Source organism: Ovis canadensis, chromosome 9, assembly GCF_042477335.2.
Source record: "Ovis canadensis isolate MfBH-ARS-UI-01 breed Bighorn chromosome 9, ARS-UI_OviCan_v2, whole genome shotgun sequence".
In the NCBI taxonomy this organism is placed as follows: domain Eukaryota; kingdom Metazoa; phylum Chordata; class Mammalia; order Artiodactyla; family Bovidae; genus Ovis; species Ovis canadensis.
Genome location: NC_091253.1, coordinates 83,487,120 through 83,511,060, shown reverse-complemented (window position 1 = coordinate 83,511,060; position 23,941 = coordinate 83,487,120). Strand labels below are relative to the sequence as shown.

The window sequence follows — 23,941 nt, the reverse complement described above, 5'->3', positions numbered from 1 at the left end:
GTTTTTTGGAAATTGAGAATATTCAAAGTAACAAGTTATGTTTTACTACTTGCTGTAAGTTTGTTTTTTTTTCATAAGCCCCTAGTTTTAGCATTATATGATTTAATGTATTAACCTTTAATTTTTTCCAAAATAGAGTTTCCATATTGTATTTTTTATAGATCTGCAACTGTGGTGAAGGCAGGGATTTTTTTTACTCAGTTCAACCTTTGGAGTTATGTAGAAAATTTATCATGAGGCAAACTAAATATTCAAAAGTGTGTTATATTAGTGAATTTCACACTTAAAATTTTTCCTTGATTATTTTGATATTTGTGCTTTTGTTTTCTTTCATTCTTGAATACTCTAACCTTTCTTAAAAGTAGAAACAATATATTTCAGACTAAATCAATATTTTAGTCTTTAATTAGATGCTAGTCTAATCCATCTTTATCTGGGAAAAAGAATCAAGATTGTATTCTTGGTTAGTATTAACAAGTTGGTAATTTCTAATTATTTCTGGATTGTTTTCAAATGAATATACTTTATTTTGGCAGGAGAACATGATATAAAACAAACTAAGTAGATATTTTATAGAAAGCAAATCAACTGATGGGAATTTTAGAATTAAGTACTGCTGATACCTTCAGAAGTAAACACAGCATTGTTAACAAGGATATTCTCCTGGAATAATGTGAGATTTCATGATGTATGAGTTTACTTGCTCATTTAAAGTTGGTTCCATTTTCATTAAACATACAGATAAATTTATAAGGCCAAGCCTGTACTTAAGTGACTTTCGTTTTTATGATAAGTAGCATGCTGTAGTTTGGAAATCAATTATTTTAAACTCCTTCAATAAGTACTCTAAGCATGTTTTTCTTCTGCATTTAAAATTACATTACAAGTAAGACTCTCAGGATAGAATCAGAAGAAAACTGGCACAGCTAGGAATAAGAAATGAGACATTTAAAAGATAAATATTTTTGTTAACTTTAAAAATATGTTAATATTTCAAAAGATCATGCTTCACTTATTCCAATAGGTAGGTAGAAATTTTTGTAAATATTCAATAATCTGAAGGTTGTTGCAAAATTATGGAAAGTAATAACTAGTTTAGAAAATAAATTTGAATCACTTAGATTGAGGAGTTTTTCAACAAGATTTTTGTCACAGTAGGGAAATTTTAATTTGAAATCTGTAAACTTCAATAAACATTTTGATTTTTTATTCTAGATCTTTCCTGATCTTTATATTGTTGAGATACCTACTAAGTAGATGCTTTGCTTAGGCTTTATTATGAAAAATATCTCTCCTTCCCTCAAAGGAAACATTCTAAGGCTCCTACGACCTTTAAAAAACCCTCATGCGTGCATGCTTTGTCATTTCTGACTCTTTGCAACCCCATGGACTATAGCCCCCCAGGCTCTGCTATTCATAGAATTTTCCAGCAAAAATACTGGGGTGGGTTGCCATTTCAGGAAAAGCCCTCATACTTATTATTAACTTTTAATTACATGCAAGTTCTAATATACACTTAAAGTCTTAAGGCTGTAAGTGTATATTTTATCTATATCTATATAGATCTATCTATTTAATCACAACCAGCTATAGTGTGACAGTAATAGATCCCTAAGAGAGGGTATACTTTTACTGTCTTTAATCTCTCTAACTGGTTATTGGTTAAATGACATGTTAGAAAGATTTCTGATTAGAATTGCCATTAACAGCACTGAAGGTAGAATGTTTGTCACAAAGTAAGGATTAAAGGAAAAGTAGAGAGATAGGAAAAGTGAAGGGAGTGCTTTTAGCTTCTTCAAGGTTCACGAAAGCCTGTAATTTATTATAATAATATATGTGAAATAAGTTTTTATAGCTATTGCCATTGAAATATGACACAGCTGTTTAAAGGATATAGAGCATAAGCTTCTCTTTTCAAAAGTGGATATTCTAATACAAACAGTATATAATTAAAGCTATAACCACAAAGAAGACAGGAAAGCCAAACATTTAAAAAATATATTCGGTATAACTGAAAGCTGTTCATTGAAATTTTATTATTTAAATTGATATTCGATCTTCCAATTAAAGTTAAGTGATTTTTATGTAAGATTAAAATCTATTTATTAAGTGATCATGTTGACATAAGTAATGGAAAAATGATTTAATAGGCACTTTCAGTTCATAGTGAGGTCATTGTTAAAATCTTTCATTTTCATCCTTTTCTACAGTATAAATTTTGTAGTATTTTCTCAAAACAATTAAATTGTTGGTGCTAAGTATTACCATATTCTTCACAAGAGTAAAAAGCATTGGTGAATTACTTGCATAGTTAGTTGTACCATGTACCTCTTTTTTAAAGTGTCTAGTTAATACTATATAATAAAATATCCAGTTCAGGTGTTACCATGAAAAAAGTTTATTTTTTCTTAATTGACTTTTTATTTCACGTTTTTATTGGGTCATATAGCATCTAGTAGAAAGAAAATTGATCTGTAATCAGGAGACCTGTGTTCTATTTCTGGTTGTGGCCTTGAGCTTATTTTTTGACCTTGGGTAAGTCACTCAAAGTCTGTGTGCTTCAGTTATTCTCTATAATAAATTAATAAATGGGTTAGAAAGAATTTTGAATGTTTTGAATCCATACAACATGAGAAATATTGCTTTAATGCCATTATAAAATACTCAAAATACAGGAAAATGCTAGGTACCAAAAGAAGCTCCACTTATTTATGTTGCTTTTATGTTTTCTGAAAAAAAATAAAATATTTTCTTAGAGGTTGAATATACTTAGGTGGTTATTTTGTCCAATTCATACTAATTTCATTTTAACGTGTGTGGAAGCTGCTTTAGTAGTGTGGTAAATATGTATGTAGGGAAGTTTTTACTATAGGAAATGATGCAAAATATGGTATTAATATATCTCAGCATTAACCTATTGTACTAATATAGCTCATATTTTCCTATTTTATTTACTTTGAGAAATGGGTGGACTGGGATGCAAAAGAAAATATGGTATATAGGATGTTAATTTATGAGTGTATTTCAGAGGATAATACTTTTCTAGTGGTCGATCCTATTGGCAAAGTCTAGTTTGTATTATAATTGTGATGAGATTTACTGTCTACTTTTGATTGGGTCAAAAGTATACTTGCATAGTAATCAAAATGACATTTACGTTTCAAAATGTGTAATTTTTTTTCAGATCTCTAGAATTCATACCAGAATTTCTCTTCTCTCTTAAAATGTAAAGCTTTGGTTACCTCAGTACTTCTTTCCTAGTGGAAAATTTTCATTTTCTCACTATTCAGAAAGAGATAAATTTGTTATAGGAATGCTTTCTCTAAAGAGTTATAATTTCAGTATATCAACATTCTAAATATATTTTGATAAATCATGTTTTTCTATAAATCACTCAAAAACCATGATACAAGTATTGCAGAAATGAGTGTGGTATTTTGATTTAAGAATTTGTGTCACCTGATTTGAAGCTAAGAAAGTAATTAAGATAGGCCATTTTGATTTTGTGTTACAATGTTTATCTGTATCAGTCATACAAATACTAACTCTTTAATATCTTTGAAAAAAATTTTTCTTAGAATGCTCAGTTTACCATACATTTCCTGCTTCAACGCTGTATAAAATGTCTTCTGAACTTTTCCACTATCAATGGATAAAGAAGTGTTTCCTAAACACGTGCCGTATTTGCTATAGGAGGTGTTGGATTTGAATGGGCAAATTTCTGTGCGAACATCAATGATCTGTTCTGTGATGTCTGTAAGAATTTTCTGAATAAATAAGCCTTATAAGGGAGTATGATCAAATAAAATCTATCTTAATTGAATATTAACTTGAATTATTAACATTTAAATAAAGTCTTTTATTTCAGCTAGTCTTTTATAATGAGTTTTATTATATTTGTTACTCTAGGATATTTTTATAATAATATGTTGTTGTACTGAAGTATTGTGAATTATTGGCCTAATGGTCATACTTTATTTTCATATATGTACTGACAAATTAAGGAAACTTGAAGGGCATAGAAATAAACTATTTTTATTGCTCTTTTTGAAGATTATTCAATTAAATCATTTCCTTTCAATGATAACTAAAAATTCTAAAAGCATTTTCAGAGATCTGAAATGGACTTAGTAATGTCTTAAACAATATGGTCTTACAAGTACTGTTGATTTTACTAATGATATCTTTCTTCAGCATCACTGTTCAGGATTGGCTGTCCATAAATAATTGTAAACATTTGAATCCTCTTTATTTCTATACTAACTTTACTTTTCTGATTCTGCTAATCCTTAGTAGCTTAACCAGTTCACCATCAGTTCTTCCGTATTTTTTTTTCTTTTAATATGGTATGTATTTGATTATATCTTCCCTGCAACTGTGCACAGGATTCTTTCTCAAAATGATTTGAGGCCCTTCCCTTCAGTGTCACTTTTTGCCTTTTGAGCACATCCACTCACACCCATCTCCTTTGTCTATGTCTGTCCATTACACGATGTGATCACAGAAGAAGTGGACGCCACAAGGAGAAGACATGCAGGTCTGTCTCTTCTACTGTTTTCTTTGTTATTTTTCATTTATCTAACTTATCTTAAAAAAATTTTTTTTACTATATTTTACTTATCTTCTAATTTTTCATTCCTTTCCTATATTAACAAAATGTTAAATCTGCAGGCATTTTTATTTTAGGTAGTTGTATATTCAACTTTTAGCAGCAACTGCTCCAATTAGATGAATAAAAATAAAATGATTAATTTTATGTCATAGAAGTATATATATACATTTTTTCCATAACTGGGTAACTAACTCCAGATTCAAATATATGTATGCTTATGTATAGTCAGGTAGGTTAAATTAACAAATTAATCATACTTCAGTTTGTTTTAGGCTTAAAATTTATTTTTAACTTTTTAATACATAATTCTAAAAGTATTTTACTTCTGTCTTGAGTTCAGCAGTGTGTTAGAACATGGAAAATTATTAAAGACCTAATACATGCCATAAACAAGCTGTCAGTATCACAGGGGAGTTAAAATATGTGGGTAACATGCTATGTTGATGTGCTAAAATGGATGACTCAACAGTATGTTCTACAAAGGTATAAAGTCAAATAAAATTTGATTCGAATAGACGGCCAGACAAAGTTTCATGAAAGAAGTAAACATTTATTCAACACTCATTTATTGAGTACTCGCTGTGTGGTACTGTTCCAGGTGCTGGAAATCACAGGGTGCACAAAATAGCCCCTTTCCTTGTGGACTTTTTCTAGTATGAGTCTAACAAATAAGCGCAATAGTATTATAGGTGCTATAAGAAATATATACATACAATTTATATGTATATGTAGACTAAAGTGGAATCACAAAGGATAGTGTTATCATTTCCCCCTGAGAAGTGTGGGTAGTAGTTCAAGAAAAGCTTCATGGAAGCAATGATCCTTGAGTTGAATGAATATTGAAAGCTAGGAATATGTTGACCTTAATGTGTACAGAATATATCAGGCAGAGGAAACAGTATGGCGGAATGGTTTCAGATTTGTTTAGACAAAAGTAGGCCAGGGAGGGTTTCTGAAGTTTGTGTAAGTTATTGAAGCATATAAAGCAAGAGAGGGACACAATCAGATATTTGCTTCTAGAAAGACTACCTGGAAGCTTGGTAAAAAGTGCACTGGAACTATATAAGCAGAAATACCATTTATGAGGATATTGCATAAATCAGTTGAGAGATCAAAATTGGCTGAATTAAGGTATCAGTAGAGGCAGTTGATTCATTAGAAGTTATTTAAAGATGTAGAATCTATAAGACTTAGTTATCAATTGGACATTATTGTTGTAAGGAAAAGAAAAAAGTAAGAATAATCTTTGGATAGGTGATGGTATAGTTTATGTTATAGGGAATATGAATTGAACAAAAGTTTAGGGTGCAAAATAAAGAGTTCAGTTTGGGGATGGGTTAGTTTGAGGTTTCTCTGGAATATTCATCTAATATCTGTGTTTGGCTATATGGGTCTGGAGCTCTGGAGAGAAGCCTGAGCTAAATGATTTCAATTATAGTATTCTTAGCATGAAAATGGTTCCTTTTTTGTTTTGTTTATCTGATTATTCTGGAATATTGTTCATTGGTATGTATTTTTTCAAATTTACTCTTCAATTTTTATTATGTTTGCTTGGCATATGTACCATATTTTCAGTGCTGTGAGCTTACATGTGACATTTTGTTCTACTTGTGTTGTATCCTAAAATAGTAGAGTAGTAACATTCATTGTAGGGGAAGTTTGACATAAGTGTATATGTGTTTACATCTAAATGTACATATAAACTGTTTTTGAAATTTCCCCGTTTTCAATTTATTACCAATCATTTTTTTAATATATTTTATCCATTATGTAGATATTTTCCATTTTTGGTTACATTCTGTATTTAATGGACATAATATTATTAACAAAAATCTAAGACACAGGCACTCAAGATTGCTCAATCATGGGGAGTTCCCTGGCAGTCCAGTAGTTAAGACTCCGCACTTTAACTGACAAGGGCGCAAGTTCAGTCCCTAGTGGAGGACCTAAGATCATGAAAGCCACAAGGCATGGGAAAAAAATTTTTTACGAGATTGATTAGTCATGGGAAAATGTAACTCTAGTTACTACAATGAAATTTTACAGAAAATGTAAATCACTCAGTTCATAATGAGGCACATGATGTCAGCTCTGTTTCAGTACTGTGTTAGATAGCTCAGATGCTATGAGAGACACAGTAACTTTGAGAAATATTTTATATAAGTTTAAGCTTAACATTTTATTAAGCAATATTGTGATTTTTCAGAGAAGGCAATGGCAGCCCACTCCAGTACTCTTGACTGGAAAATCCCATGGGCGGAGGAGCCTGGTAGGCTGCAGTCCATGGGGTCGCTAAGAGTCGGACATGACTAGCGACTTCATTTTCACTTTTCTGCATTGAGGAAGGAAATGGCAACCCACTCCTGTGTTCTTGCCTGGAGAATCCCAGGGATGGGGGAGCCTGGGGGGCTACCATCTATGGGGTCACACAGAGTAGGACACGACTGAAGCAACTTAGCAGCAGCAGCATTGTGATTTTTAACCAAAAAGTCTTGAGTGAAATATATGTATATGGACATATATAAAAACATCACATCATGTATGAAAACTACTACTGATAGAGTATAATACTTAGACTTAGTTCTTTAATGCCTATAAATATTCAACTATAAGGTAATAGAGTTAGGAAAGTTCCTGGAGCTCGAAACAAAAATACCCAAACATGGGATAAACATGATCTTGAACATTTCTTCCTTGTGTGGGTGGTGTGGAAGAAACTGGAAAGATTATTAGATAGAAGACAAGAGATCTAGCTTTAGTCTTATTCTTGCTAGTAAGCTGTGATTACAGACACATAATTTAATGTCTTTGGGTTTCAGCTGTTTCATATTTTAAATGGGGTGTTAGAATGCATTGTTTTTAAGTTTAGAACTTAATCCTGATTGTAAGATGTTACTGCTAAATTTTCAAAATAGTTTTCATGCACTGTTGATACTATGATATTCAATTTTGCCTAGACCAGTAAATTTTGCTCACTTTAATTCTCTTTCATAAAAATATTGATATTGGGGGAAATAGTGTTCCTTTAAGAAATAGTCTGAGAAGCAGTACTAGAGCAAAGACTGTGGTACTAGACTGCCTGATCAGTTTCACCACTTATTTGATGTGTGATCCTGAGAAAGTTGCTATCAGATACCTCACCTATAAAATGGAGATAAGAACATCACTATGTCAAAGTGCTTTCATAATGATGAAATTAGTTAATATATACTATGTAAAGCACCTAAAAACTGTCTGTTACATAGTAAGTACTATATAAATGAAACCGTTATTTTGTTATTATATAACATATTAAAAAGCACTTTTTATTTTAGATCAACTGTATTGAAGCCCATGCATTTTGATGTGTAGACATTCTTTCTATGATATGATAGAATGATAGCATTAATTCTTCTTGTTATATTCGTTGCGGATGTCTTATTACTAGTTTGTGGCTACCGCTTTAGGAGCTTGTTGTCATAAAAACTTGCACATCAGGGCTGCTATACCAGAAATGAAGTTTATAATTTCTGAGGCAAGAGAGTTGGATTGAAACAGCAAGGACATTGAACCCATATAGGTTCTGAACTGCATGTGATTAAGGAGTTAATTATGTTTGATGAAAGCATAAAGAGTTTCTCTCTGGAGGGGAGAATGCTTTCTAAGAATAAAAGCAATGAAAAAATTTAAAAAGAGAGATCTGACTAAAATGTGTCAGGTATTAACTTCAAATATCAAAATCAGCATAAACAAATTAAAAGGCAGACAACAAATTGTGAAACATATTTGCAGCAACTCAGTATTAAGAGCCTTAACATCTGAATCACTTTGAAACAAATAGTATCTATTGTAATATAAATTGTATATTCCAAAAAGCTCTAATAGAAAAATGGGCAAAAGACATACACAGAAATTTTATTAAACAGGAAATTCATTGATCAAAAAATATATAAAAATGTTTTATTTCTTTCATAACCACTAGGGAGAGTGTGGTAAAAGAGTGGTAGCATAGTTTAATATAATCTTCCTAAAAAGCAGCTTTTTTCAGTATAAACCAAAAGCCTTAAAATTTTCATAAATTTTGACCTTTGAAAAAAGGCATATATTCAGATAACTTTCTTCCTCTTTGCTTACTTAAAGTTGTATGTTTAATATTTATAAAAATATTGTAATATAAATGGATTGTTATGAGCAGTAAATAGATTTCATATGAAAGAGAATAAGTTAGCATGAATATATTAAGAGATAATTCCCAAGGGAATGTAAATTAGGTTATAGTTTAACTGGAGAGAAGAATGCTACTTGACAGATAATAGTTTCTTTTATCAGTCTGCTTCAAATGTTGAGGGCTGGGGTATGGGAAATGAGGGGAGGGATGAGGAAGGGAACTGATAATGGGAAAGCCAAAGTTTAATGGACAGCAAAATGACAATAAATAGAAATATTGGAGATGGTTAGCATCACCAACTCAATGGACCTGAATTTGAGCACACTCCGGGAGTTGGTGATGGACAGGGAAGCCTGGTGTGCTGCAGTCTAAGGGGTCTCAAAGAGTCAGACATGACTTAACAACTGAACAGCAACAATTGGGTTAATCAATTATGTAACACAGCTGACAGGAAGAACCTGGTCATAGGTGTTAAGGTCATGCTGAATGTAAAGGAGGTTGATAGGCCAATTCAAAGTATAGGAAAGAGAACCAGAAGGAATCTCTAAAAAGAAGATTACAGATAAAAATTACCATATCACAGTCTAAAGGTTGGCTCGTAGGGAAATAGCCTGAAGAAGCATTGCCAAAAAAGAAAATTAGCCAAGAGGAGATGTTGCTAGAAGAGAAAAAGGAGATGTTTTTAAAGGAAGAACATTGGGCAAAGAGAAAAGAATTAAAAAGACCTGAGAGTGGTGTGCTGAAAGAGAGAGAGAGTCATTTCAGGACTAAATATTTCAGATTATAAGCTTTATAAAACAGACCAATATCAGTCACCTTACAAATTTTCTAATTAAAAAAAAAAGTCCTACCAAAAACTGCTGTGCTAATTGTTGTTCAGTTGCTAAGTCGTGTCCGACTCTTTGAGACAGTGAACTGCAGCACCCCAGGCCTCCCTGCCCTTCACCATCTCCCTGAGTTTGCTCAAACTCATGCCCATTGAGTCAGTGATGCCATCCAACCATCTCACCCTCTTTTCACCCCCTTCTCCTGCCTTCAATCTCTCCCAGCAGCAGGGTCTTTTCCAGTGAGTCGGCTGTTCACATCAGGTGGCCAAAGTATTGGAGCTTCAGCTTCAGCATCAGTCCTTCCAATGAATATTCAGGGTTGATTTCCTTCAAAATTGACTGGTTCAGTCTCCTAGCTGTACATGATTAAAACACATGTAAAGCTGTTAGCACAATTCCTAGCACGTACCGAGTATTGCTGTCATTGTTAAGAACTTAATTGTGCCAGAACATTAAGTGTCAAGTTCTAGAGGACACAATTTTAACTGTTATTTTTAAAAGCATTGTTATATTGCATTTTCTGTGCCTTGATCAAATAAAATTTTAGTCCAAAAACTATTGGAGAAAAATTATAAGGTTAGTCTAAAATTATAAGCTTAGTTTGAAATCTGATCAGTGGTTATCTGGGCTGGCAGGGGGAGGACTGATGACACAGCAACACCAGGGAACTTTTTAGGGTAACAGATACACTCTGTAGCTTGATTGTGGCGAGGCTGCATGACTATATACACGTATCAAATGTCATATACTTTTGTACCTACATAGTGTGAATATTAATTTTTGTAAATTATGCCTCCATGCATCTGACTTTTTAAATTATTGCAAATACACAAAATTTAAATGAATCTTAATAAATTACTCAAATACTACCAAATATATGCTAATCAAAAATTTTTACTTTATCTAACACATCTCAAGCAATTAAGAGACAAGTTCCCTCCCAAAACAGGCCATGTTAATGGACAAGGTTGACCTATGACTTCAGAGAGAAGAGATGACTACAGTGGATGAGCTGGGAGACAGAGGAAGGAATAAAGCTTTGTGTCCAATGCAATAATCAGTTAACCAAGAAAGATGAAGTACAAGCAAGGCAGTCAGCAAGTAGAGTCTGGGTATTTTAGACATGTATTGATAACTAAAGGGAGAGCAGACATGAGAAGTAACTTTAACTTGTTTTGGACAAACTGTGTTTTAGGTGCTGAAGGTGGTTTTAGGTGTATTTAGAAAACATCGAAAATGTGAGCCTTGGGTTACAGGGAAGGTAGGAACTAAAGGGAGGAATACTCATAACTGAAGTGACGGTTGAAACTATGGATTTAGACAAAATCACTCAAGTATGAATAAAAAAGAAAGTTATAGTAACACTTTAGGAAATGCACTTATGTCAATGATGGGCTGAAAAAGATGAGCTAACAACGTCATCTGAGAAAGAGTGAACAAGAGTATCAGAAAAATGTGGAGCCAAACTGATGGAGAGAATATCAAGAATAGCGTAGTATAGTGTAGTAACACCAAGGGCTGCAGTGAGCCCAGGAGAATGGTGCTGAGGAGTGATCACTGAATTTGGCAAATATGACCTTTGAGGGAACTTTTGAGACCTAAGTTTGACAATATTAGACTTATCTTAACTACAGTATTCAATGAAGTATTTCTTTGAGTAAAGTCATCATGAAATAAGAGGAAACAAGCAGTAACCAAATAATGCTGCACTTGACTCAGTGTTGGAGACAGTAAGAAACTCTATATTTGGGTAGTCCAACTTGACAGCTCAAATATATAAGGCTCACTTGTACAAGCACAAATGCTCACATCATATAAAAATCCATTGTTTGTATACTAGATTTGATGAGTCCTGTGGTAATGAATAACTGATGCCTAGGAAGTTAATTCCACATACTGCAGATTTTACTCTTGGGAGACCCAGTATAAAAACTAGCTCAGACAAGGGGATTGGGAGGGTTTGGACTTGGCATAGTTGCAAAAGTAGGACTCAGTAATCAGTCACTGTGGTATAAGTTATTTTAATCCATAACTGAGTTTCCCATGCTTTGTAGGTACTATTTTTATTTCTAGTAGATAAACTGAAAAATTCAGGTATAAATCTATTAAATAACTTACTCTTAATCATTTGAATCTGGAATTTAAGCAGAAGCATTCAGATTTGGTGCCAGAGTCCATGTCTTCATTCTCGGGAAATGGGGGCTTTATTGGTGACAAAGTAGAGAATGAAGGGAAGTGGGGTGGGGGGTACTGTCCAGAGAACAACATGAAAGAACAAGGCTAGAGGTCTAGGAAGAAGAGAGCAGGAAGAGGGTTGAGGAAGGGAAACCTAATGTCAGTGGAGACCAACCAAATCCAGTTTGCAGTTTTATTTAGGATCCTCAGTGCAACTGATATTCCCATGTGTAATTTGAAAAGTTGAATGAAATTCAATTTAGTCTCTAACATATGTTAATCTCTACGGTGCCTCTTCATTCTTTCTGAGAGTGATCTCACCTAACTTTAATTTTCTTTCTTCTCGGTACTAAATAGGAATATTTCATAAAATGTCCCTATTCATGAAGGCATTTAAGATACATTTCTTTGAATACTGTGTGATATTACTCTGTATAGTCATTCTTGCACCATTGACCAATAATAATCATTATTAGCACCTTTGGAGAAAGAAGTAAAGCTTGATGTCCAAGCATGAGTACTATTTAAAATCTACATATCTAAATATTCAATCAAGGGCACGTAGATTTAGGTGTTATTAATTTCCAAACTAATATACATAAGAAAAATTACGTAACTCTCTTTTCCAGCATAGGTCTTATCCCAGTTTTTATATGATGGATATTTTTATATATTTATGATTTTCAAATTAACACAGTATTTCTAAGTATATTTAAATTTCTATGTTTCTAAGCAAACAAATGTAAAGATGCATTTAAATTTCTTTATTATACTCCTTTCAAGCCTTCTGTGCTATCCTTTGATATACGTGAATGGATGTAGTTGAAGTATATTTTAAGGATATGTTAATTAGGCTCCAGATGTCAGACACAGCGTGGTCTATGATAATTATGTCATACCAAAACACAGTAAGATGGAGATAAGACATACTCATGGTAAGGTTATGACTTCACTACCCTGTGGATTATCTTATCTATAATGTAGATTTTAGCTATAATGAAAAGTCAGAACATTCCAAAGAGCTTAACACGTATAAGGTATACCTTATTAACCTGATGAATATGACTCATGTTTTTATCATTTATTAGTGGTTATTACACTTTTTGTTAAAAGCAATTGTAATGATAATCATTACATTCCTTCTTTGAGGGACTTACATTTTAAAATTTAGTTTATCCTCTAAAATATATCTTGTGTTCTCAAAGATAAAGGAATTGACTAACAAGTTTAAAGTAACTAAGTTATTAGATTACTAACATTTCCCCCTAAACATGTCAGTGTACACTGTAGAAAATGTTACATTTTAGCTAGTCTGAAAGATGCTTCTAGATTAGATTGCCCTTATGATCTTTTTTTTTTCTGTACAAAATTTTTGGTTTAATGAGCTTTTCAATTCTGTCTCTCTTTCCCAGCCTCCCTCCCTCCCCCTCTTTTTGCCTTTCTCCTTCCCTCCTTTATTCTTTCATCTCATTCCTCTCCCTGCTGCTATGCACACACACACACACACACACACACACACAAACATTCATTAAAGGAAACTTTAATGAATGCAGTGCCAGGGCAAAGAGAGCAAGAATTTTTAGAACACTTTACATTTTCTACATTGATGAAATAGGTATTACAATATAAAAAAACAAGCACTTAAACATTATTTGACTTCAGAATTAACCAATCAGAGAGTTATATAGCTGAAAGGATCGTAAAGACTATCTGATCCAAAATTATTTATTTTACAGACGGTGAACTTTATCCCTAGAAAGGTGAAATGAAGTGCTGACAGTTATAGGGCTTGAGAAATTAAGACTTGAACCCTAGCCTTGGCTCTTACCTTTTAAACTAGTGCTGTTTTTAAGATTTTCTTGAATCCCATATAACACAAACATACTCGTTACCCTAACTCTGGGTAGTTCCAAGCCTTATCAACACTGTGGTGATTACCTTCACTGAACTCTACATGGTCAAAACCCTGATCTACCCTGATTCCAAGTACATCCTGATTTTACACATTGAAATATAAAATGGTGCTAAAATCCAAGTCCTCTGAATAATAAAATCTCAGTAAGTCTGTTCACTGAATTTAGATGTTGGAAATAGACATACTGTATTTCCTGAGATCACTAGACCACTCCTTATCACATATGTCCTAAAGTAGTTTGAATGTCAGTTTCTTTTGACTACAGTGAAAGGAGTCTTTGAAATTTGTCTATAGCATCTCCTCTGAAGTATCATTTAATGAATATGATAGACAGTTAATACAGCATACAGATACACAGAGTAACAGGTAACCTAAATATCTAACAGAGATCTTTAAAGTTGAGAACATAATTCAAGAGACGATAGCCCATAACTATGAACCTCACAGTAGAACAACAGTTGTATAAGTTTCTAGGATTCTTATGTTTCATTTAATTCCACATGTTACTTTTAGGCACTTATGACGTTCAGTTTTCCTTCATTTCTAGGAGCCAAGATCATTTTATAAGTAAATGCAATATAAGCGAAACCAAATCATACTTTCTTTCATTGCAAATGTGTTATTTCCTAGTGACAACAGTAGAGAAATCCTCAAAATTGATTGACTTGGAACTATTTCTTAAAACTCATGTGTCTTAGTTGTATAGTTAAGATTATGTTTGTTTATACTTCAAAATGAAATGCTTCCATTTGCCCCAGTACTAGTACAGAATAATTTGGTACATAATTTATAATTTTTTCACAGTATTTATTTCCAAATCTTTTCTCAGTTTAACTTGTTCCAATATTTAATTCTCTGCATTACATTTATTTTAATAAATAATTTGGCTAATAAAAGTATACTTTTTATGTGGCTCTAGTATAAATGTTTTAATCTAAAAAGTGAGAAAATTCATTACAGCAAGTGATTATGAAGAAATCATTTTAAAGTGAACTTAAGTTTTTGTTGCAGTTTCTTAGGTCCTACACTTGAAAAAAACATGGAAAATTTGAGAACATGCCAAATCACTTTTTGTATTAATATACATAAAAATTGGAAAGATGTGCACTTTATTACATTTGGAAGTCTTTCTTATTTTGTACCACTTTTTATCAGTATACCCACATACTTGTATTTAACAAGAGTGTATGTCCCTAAGATAAATAATTAATGATTGCACATTTGCATTTTAAAAATTATTTCCAAAAGACTTTATCAAATCATGACAAAATATTTTCAAACTGAATAATTTGTCTTTGTTCACATAAATATTATATTTTGTGTGGTTTTAATAATTTTTTTCTGTATATTGTATGATCATTGTGGGTACTTCATAAACTATATATTAACACAAATAAGCCAAAAGCACTTACACTAACTTCTGGTAACCAGCGATAACTGATAACTACTCTGATGTGTAAATCTTACATCTTTTTCACTCCATCTCTTTGTCTTTTGTATCAGTTATGTGCCTATATATTTTTATGAGTATGTGTTTTTTTAAAATTACTAACTATAGTACAATATCCGTCATTTAATATTTTATAATATCTTTAATATAATTTATACAGGTGAATGGATGTACACACTATTCACATAATTTTTTGTGACTGTATAATATTCTGTAGACATGCCATAAAGGCATGTACTTATTCCCCTATTTTGAACATTTGAAGTTTCTTTTCCCCAGTCTTTAAAATTATCAAATAATAGTGCATTGAAGATGTATGTACATTGATTTATTTCTTTAAGAAAGATCCTGGGAAGTGAAATTTCAGGTTCAAAAATTTAAGCAGCTTGCTTTTAATATTTATACATAAGGTACTTTGGAAAACACTCATATAAATGACCATGGATTTTTTTGTCAACAGCTAGTTTATTACTATCAATCTGAAAAGTATTTTTTCTATTACTAGATTATTGAAAAAGTACTTAAAATATTCAATACAATTGAAGAGAATACTATCTTTTTGAATTGCACCTCCTTTGAAAAAAAATTATAGCATGACAAAATATTACATACTCTTATTTATCTCATGAGTCATTTTAACAATTTCTATTCTTACTCCTCTGACTTTTGAAAAACATCAGTGAGCTGTTTTTATAGTCTGCCTACTGAATCTAGAAAATAAATGCGCAAATAGCTGAGCTTTTTCTTGTGTCATTGTTACCTCAGAGTGAGAAAACAGCTGCCCGCGCTGATTATATCTTTTTGTATTGCTCTCAATTTGGTACATGCCTAAATGGTAATTGCAGCATTTAGAGAGTCCATGAATTTGGCCTTTTTCACTTTGTTCATTTGAAATGTGTTATTTCTATCACTGTCCTCAGTGCTGTCTGTAACCTGCTTTTGTTCGGTTGTTCCTCTTCCACACTCCTGGTATGTACATGGTCTTTGACTTCCATGGGGTTTTCCAGGTGGAGCTAGTGGTAAAGAACCTGCCTGCCCTTCTTTGTTTCTGTTTGTATTTCATTTTTTGCTTCCCTTCTTCCTTATTGATTTCATTTATTCCTAACCAGATTTTAATGCCTCATAATAAAATATGAATTGAAAATCGGAAAAAAAAAGAACCTGCCTGCCAAAGCAGGAGACATAAGAGATGCAGGTTCAGTCCCTGGTCAGAAGATCCCCTGGAGGAGGACATGGCAACCCACTCCAGTATTCTTGCCTGGAGAATCCCATGGGCAGAGGAGCTTGGCAGACTATAGTTCATAGGGTCACAAAGAGTCAGACATCCCTAAAGTGACTTAGTACAGCACAGCACAGACTTCTATGATGTTGTAATCATAGGTTCTCTAATTTATTTTCTTGGCTTTTCTTTCTTTGAGCTTTGCTGTTGGACTTAAAAGAGTTTTCCCTCTTAAGATCCCCAGATTTAAATATTTTATTTAAGAATACATGATGAGTCCCTGAGTCAGCAGCCCTGCAATATTCTGACCACTACTTAGCTTAATTATGAATTGCATTATTGCCAGACTTGTGTCCTTACTTCAGAGAAGTATGATGTGTGAGGCTGCTTTGGGACACCAACAGCTGTGTGTGTGTGTGTGTGTGTGCACACTTGGAAAAGCAAACTTTAAACTATTGTTTGCACTGCACTACAGAAATCACTGGGCTTCCCTTGTAGCTCAGTCGGTAAAGAATTTGCCTGCAGTGCAGGAGACCTGGGTTCAATCCCTGGGTTGGGAAGATCCCCTGGAGAAGGAAATGGCAACCCACTCCAGTATCCTTGCCTGGAAAATCTCATGGACAGAGGAGTCTGGTGGGCTGCAGTCCATGGGGTCACAAAGAGTCAGGCACAACTGAGCGACTAACACTTAACTTACAGAAATCACTGAAGAGGTACTGTAAGTGTAGAAACCTAAGCAACCACTGTCTTGCTGCTGGTTAATCTGGTCATATTCAGTACATCTCTGATTACAAAATCCACCTATAACTTTAACTTTTTAAACTTAATTGCCATACCAATATTATAAATATGACTTCTTAACTTTTTGGGCAAATACAATCTTTTTAAGTTAAAAGTAACCACAACAATTAGTTTATTGGTTTAAGAATAAGTATGCTTCTTAGATGGCTTATATTATTAAGACATTGAAACAAGAAGTATTTTCTTAGTGTACTTAATAATTTATAACCAAGAATTTGAGATAATTTGAATATTACAGTGTAACATCTTTAATAATTGTTAAGAAATAGAAACATATGCAAATTTTTGTTGAATTGGGTTTGTCCAGGAAGACTGATAGTCTTGTTAACCTTTTAATCTACTTTTGTTATAATTTGAAAATATATTGATATTTGATTTGATATTGAACATTATAATGACTAAATTTTTTAGTGTACTCAAATTACAAAATCATATCGAACCACTAAGATATCTTCTGTAAATAAGCATAGTGTCCTCACATATAAGAATATGACTCAATGATTACTAGATAAATTTACCTTCTAAACTTATGAACCAGCCTTTCCCAAAATGTATTTTTGAGACTATTTCAGCAAGATATTACTTGATAATAGATGGGAAAGTCAGATATCTGCAATCAAATGATTAGTCATTATTACAGAATATTCAGGACCTTGTATATGCAAGTTTTAGGGTAGATTTGAAGGAGAGAAAGGAAATGGAGAAAAATCTGCCTTATCACTTTAATTTACTTTTTTTTTTTTAGCTAAAATTTACTTTTAGCTACTTTACTTTTTAGCTTTAATTTACTTTTAATGTACTTTGGAGAGTACAGCCTTGGACATTAGAGTTAAAGTTGAGAAATTACATATTCTATTCCCTGACCGGATGGTAAGCAACTCTTCTACTTGCATGTGTGCTAAGTCCTTCAGTCATGTCTGACTCTTTGCAGCCCCGTGGACTGTAGCCAGCCAGGTTCCTCTGTATGTGGGATTCTCCAGGCGAGAATACTGGAGTGGGTTGCCATGCCCTCTCCAGGGGATCTTCCCAACCCAGAGATCAAACCAGTGTCTCTTATGTCTCCTGCATTGGCAAATGGATTCTTTACCACTAGCTCCAGCTGAGAATTCCTCTACTTGCATAGATTCCTTCATATGGTTTTTCATTTATGGGAAAAAGAAAAAATAGAGTTTGATTGAAAAAAAATACTGGTATTAAAAATATGATTTCTGGATTATTTTCCATAGTGATAATGAACAACAACAAAAAATTATCTTGTTGATGAAGAATCCCATACAGTAGTTCTCTTTATTCAGGATACTTTCTTCTCTAAGGATATTATTATCTATGGAGTGTTTTCTTTAAGAAAATAGCTTGATAAAAATGTAGAAAAGAAGTGGAAGACTTCAAATGCCATTGGAGAGAGGCACTGTTTTTCTTACAGATTAGGTTCCTGGGAGAATTTTAAGTTAAAAGTATATTTACCCAAGTTTGTTTACTGTGTATTCACTAAGATGGTCCCTTGAGATTTCATTGGTTAAGACTCTTAACAAAGTAAAAATAAACAAATTATGTAAATAAATAAATACCAGAGCCTAGCCAGAAAAGAAGGAATAAAAGGAAAGAGACTCCAACGAATTTTTCCAATTTGAGGACTATACAGACGATGATTGGAAAGATTTGTTTGAGATTAGAATTTAGTTGATGTATTTAAATGTTTGTATTACTCTCTCTATTTGCATCTTTGTTTTCTTTTAGCAAAAACAGATTAATATCCTTCTTAGATTCCCTCAGTGATCTGTTAAATGTATATGATATTCCATAAACCTGATTCTACAAAATCTTCAAACCATTACTAAGGAAAAAAGCTCCTCATCGCAAAATTACCAAAATGCTTCAATGCAGGGTTCAGCAAGCTGTGGCCATGGACCAAATTCAGCCCATTGCCTATTTTGTAAATAAAGTTTTATTGGAATACGCACATACATTTTGTGTATATAAAATATATATGTTGTCTAAATCTGCATTCATATTACAGTGTCAGAGGTGCAGCAGAGACCTCATGGTCTGCAAAGTCTAAGATGTTTACTGTTGAGCTCTTTACAGAAAAAGCTTCCCAACACCTGTCAGTATATATCCCATAATTATCCAGTAAGAAGGAAGAATTTAATGTAGTGTCATAGGAGGTTGATGTCCAGAAAATAGTCTTGATATTAGAAAATGCATATATGTATATGTGTATGTATATATATATGTGTGTGTGTGTATATATTTATATATATGTGTATAAAATGTGTTTAAGCCTTGTCTATTGTTGCTATTTATAGTTAAAATACTATTTTGCCACTATAATGTCAAAAAACTTCAAAGAACCTTTCCAGATACTTACTTTAGCTAGTATTTTTTTAGCACACAATTTTTGAAGCTTGGATGGCTTTTTCATTCCCTTGACTTTGGAGAAATAAACATATTTATCTGAGACTATCTCTTGAGGTACAAACAATTTCAATATTGTATTTTAATAAATAATAGACATTTATACCTGACCATATTTAACACATATCACGGAAGCACTCACTTCATTTTGTGTATCATTCAATTTATATTAATATATTTTTATTCCCCATTTTATAATTTGGCACAGAATAACTCAGATCATTATTAAAATTCGACTCAAACTGATTAGATGATTTCAATTTGCACTTTTACTTAGAGGTCATGTAATCTAAACTCTGTACATTCTTTTAGTCAAGATTTTCTTAATCCTTTTTGAAACATTGTCTTCCCTTTGGATGTTAGTTTAGTTATCAATTTTTACTTAAAAATTTTGCTTGCAATTATCAAATACACAGTGAGGTTTTTTCCAGGATGAGTATTAAAATGCCTATTTTTGAATAGTCACAATATGGTCCATATGTCTTTACTACAGTTTTAAAGTTATGATCTTAAGCAAGGAGTACATGTGTGTGTGTTTACAATCTTACCTAGACTCAGTGTTTGTGAATTTACCTGGCAACATTTTATTGGAGAAAACCACTTGAACCTACTAAACTATGATTATTTTTCCCAGTTTGTAGATTTGTAGCATACAATTGAGGTTTTATTTTCCATTATGCATATTAATGAGAAATGTTTTTTTCATTTCTCATGTTTGCTTTTTCGTATTTGCTAAGATTTGTTCATTGAATTTAGTTCTTATTCTAACCAGAGTTTTTAAAAACCCTTTTGTTATCTATAATTGATGTGTTTTGAGGAAGCACCTTTTACAGACAGCATTATTCTCATCTTGTAATAAGCTTACCGTCTCAATTTTTCTCCTCACATTCTTTTTTCCCCTGAAATGATTTCAGTAATACTTTGTGCCTTTACTGGCATGGTTTGTTTTCAAGAGTATTACTCCAAGTGCCTCTTTCTTCATTCTAGTTCTAGAAAATCCATGTTCAAACGATCTTGATAGCTACATTCACGTAGATGCTGGAACAACCTGCTTTGATACATGGGCTGATTTTTTGATAACTTAAAATGCAATTGTACAATCGTGTTTGAAACTATTAGACTTGCAACCTCTTTCCAGTAAATAATTTCAATCTTGATGCATTAATTACAGACCAAAAATCTTATAAAATTACTGTTGTCATGTTTATGTGCTGTCAAATATATTCTCCTGGACATACATTTACCAGAAAGTATTATCTCTAATGAAGATATGTTCTCTTCTGTTTAAAACCTTTTACACTTTATTCAGATTTAATTATTTTACATATTTAATAATCCTGCTTTTATTCACCAAATTGCATACTTAAATAAATCTTAAAAATAATATGACATTTAATTTGTACTACTACCTTGAGTGAAAGTGGTATATCAGCCTACCTTTTTTTTTTTTTTTTGGTACATCCTGTAAGTAGGGCTAAGAAATAAGAACTGAACATTAATTTTATGGGTTTTTTTCTACTCGATAGGTGCTATGGATATAGAGGAGAGAAATCGCCAAATGAAAATTAACAAATACAAACAGGTAGCCGGATCAGATCCCAGACTGGAACAAGATTACCATGCAAAGGCAAGACATTTTTCTTTTTAAAAGTTGTGAAATAATCAATCATATGAAACCGTTAGATTCTCAAACTGCTGAAGGCAGATTAGTCAGAAACGAACATATAGTGCAATGGCCCCATGATATTATTAAATGCTAAAATTTATAATGTGTTTGTATACCAACTTTTAGGTAAAGATTTGCCTTAATTTTTGAAAAAAATCATTGTATAATATAGGAGGTTAAGGAAATGGAACGCTTAAATGATCTGAAGAACAAATCTTTTGGAAATTTTCATTTTCTAAAACCTAAAAAGGCGCTAACACCCTCTAAAATGTATAGGAAGAACTTCTATTTTCATCTTACGTTTTTCCTACATATAGAGTTTTTTATTTATAGTATTTTAATTCGATCTGATTTTTGATAAGTTTTTGAAACAAAATACATACTCATGAGATGTTGTAAGGAATTCAACAGGTTTCTTAGAGAGAATCTTTTTGAACCACTTTTTGGTAATAAATTGAGGTATGAAATCTTCCAATATAGGAAAAAAGTATTCTTTTTATTGTTCGTGCTCTTCATTGCCTTTATATTTTCAAAACATTTTTAGGTTTATCATATTATTCATTCCCAAAGTCATGAAAAGACTTTGCTCTAATGTAGCTATTTAAGATTTAACAAAAAGATGAAACTAGCAAAGCTTATTCATAATATTTAGTTATTATATACTCTCATAATTACAGTCATGTAATATTTGTGGTCTATTTATCTGTGTACTAGAGAAAAGCAGTTTGGATTTTTCTATACTTGGGTCTGTTTTATCCTTACCTTCTGAAACTTCAGTTTCTCTCAATTATACCCCAATCTTCAGTAAAAATAAGATTTATTAAGTAAAGCATAACTGACTATGCTGGATATGTGTATATGGTAGGCAGTATACATTTTTAGTTCCTCTGTTATATGACCTAGAGGAGACAGATATTCTTACATCAGCGTCATGTTCCAAACCAGCAATCTCTTTTCCAAATTACATGAATATTGACCGATGTGGTGCATACAGGATTGTTCATCACAGCATTCTGTTGTCCTGGAAATGGCACGGGCCTAAAGCCAAGAGAAAGGTAAATTTAAGACCAACAAAACACAGCCTTGCCTTTGCTTTGCAGGCCCTAAACTTCTAAAAATTTTCCTCTTAGATGAAAATATGAATAACTTCAAATAGGTTCAGTGAATTTCATAGAAAATAGATTTGTAATGATACAACATTGCAGATATATCTCTAACCTTTTGAGCTTGATATCGGAACTGATTGCTATGCCTTTCCAGGTACTTTTAAAAATATATCTGTCAAGGGCTAAATTGGAGGAGGCAATGGCAACCCACTCCAGTACTGTTGCCTGGAAAATCCCATGGGTGGAGGAGCCTGGTAGGCTGCAGTCAGGGTCGTGAAGAGTTGGACATGACTGAGCGACTTCATTTTCACTTTTCACTTTCATGCATTGGAGAAGGAAATGGCAACCCACTTCAGTGTTCTTGCCTGGAGAAACCCAGGGACGGGGGAGCCTGGTGGGCTGCCGTCTATGGGGCCGCACAGAGTTGGACACGACTGAAGCGACTTAGCAGCAGCAACAGCAGCAGGGCTAAATAGGCATAATCTTTTGTGGCATCTGCTATGCCAAATCTCTCATTTATTCATTTTGTATAATCTAAAAATCAAGGCATGAAATCCTGATAAAATAGGATATTAAAACTTCCATAAACATAGTATAACACATTTGTTTCATGTTTGTTTATACCCCACTGTACTTCATGAAGGAATTAGGTGATTTTTAAAATACATATAATATTATTGTCAATGAAGAAATGAGTATCAAGGGAAAATGAAGTCAAGACACAACAAGGTAATACCAGAAGTAAAGCTTGTGAACAAAATGCATAGTGTGAGATCCTTTGTGCCTACATGTGGGGCTTATATTCTGACTGTGAGCTTCCTTACAAGAGAAACTGGATCACTCATATGATTTACATTGTTCATACAATAAAAAGTTCCTGAGAAGCAATGCCAGTGATTCTTGTTATGGATACCTGATAAATTTATTACAAGAGAATGAACCAAAGGAATACTATAAGTGTGGCTCAAATTTTATTTTTAGAAAAACAAGTTTTGATTACATTCCATTTCATAAATTAAAGCTTGAGACCTCAAAAGTTTTATAACTTTGACACCAATTATTTTAGGTTAGAGAAGATTTAAGTCTTGGCAAAGGACTAATTATGCTAAGCAACATAATTTCCTATGTATTTGCTAAGGCAGTGGTTTTCAAACTGTAATTCCAGACAGTAGCATCAACGTCACTTCAGAATTTTTGGAAATGCAGTTATCTGGCCTCCTCTAGAACTGCTGCTGCTGCTGCTGCTAAGTCGCTTCAGTCGTGTCCGACTCTGTGCAACCCCATGGATGGCTTAAACAAAACTCTAGGAGTGAGGTTCTTGTGTTTTAGCAAACCTGCCAAATGATTCTGATGTGGACTATAGTTTGAGCATCACTGCTCTAAGACAGGCTGCTTATAGAATTTACTTCTAGGTAACTGAGTTGACTTCCTTTTTAAGGGTTTTATTCAGAAGAAAATGATGAATGATGTCACTTAAAAATGGAGCCTTCCTTTGAGAATAAGTGATCTGATCTTTACAAGCCCTCTCCTAGTTTCTAACAAATCCTACCTATTGAATGCCAAATACTTAGAAATCTGTTTTCAATTGCTGGAGTTACGCTCTCAGCC

The 23,941-nt window shown here is 32.8% G+C and overlaps 1 protein-coding gene across 4 annotated transcripts in view; it reads left to right on the top strand.

Annotated features, from left to right (window-relative positions):
- Window positions 1–23,941, top strand: part of RIMS2 (regulating synaptic membrane exocytosis 2) — a 601,723-nt gene that overhangs the window by 416,020 nt on the left and 161,762 nt on the right. For all 4 annotated transcript variants that reach the window (XM_069600407.1, XM_069600406.1, XM_069600408.1 and 1 more), the window contains one exon: window positions 21,088–21,188. In XM_069600407.1, the coding sequence (XP_069456508.1) occupies window positions 21,088–21,188 (101 nt within the window). The remainder of the gene's footprint in view (window positions 1–21,087; window positions 21,189–23,941) is intronic.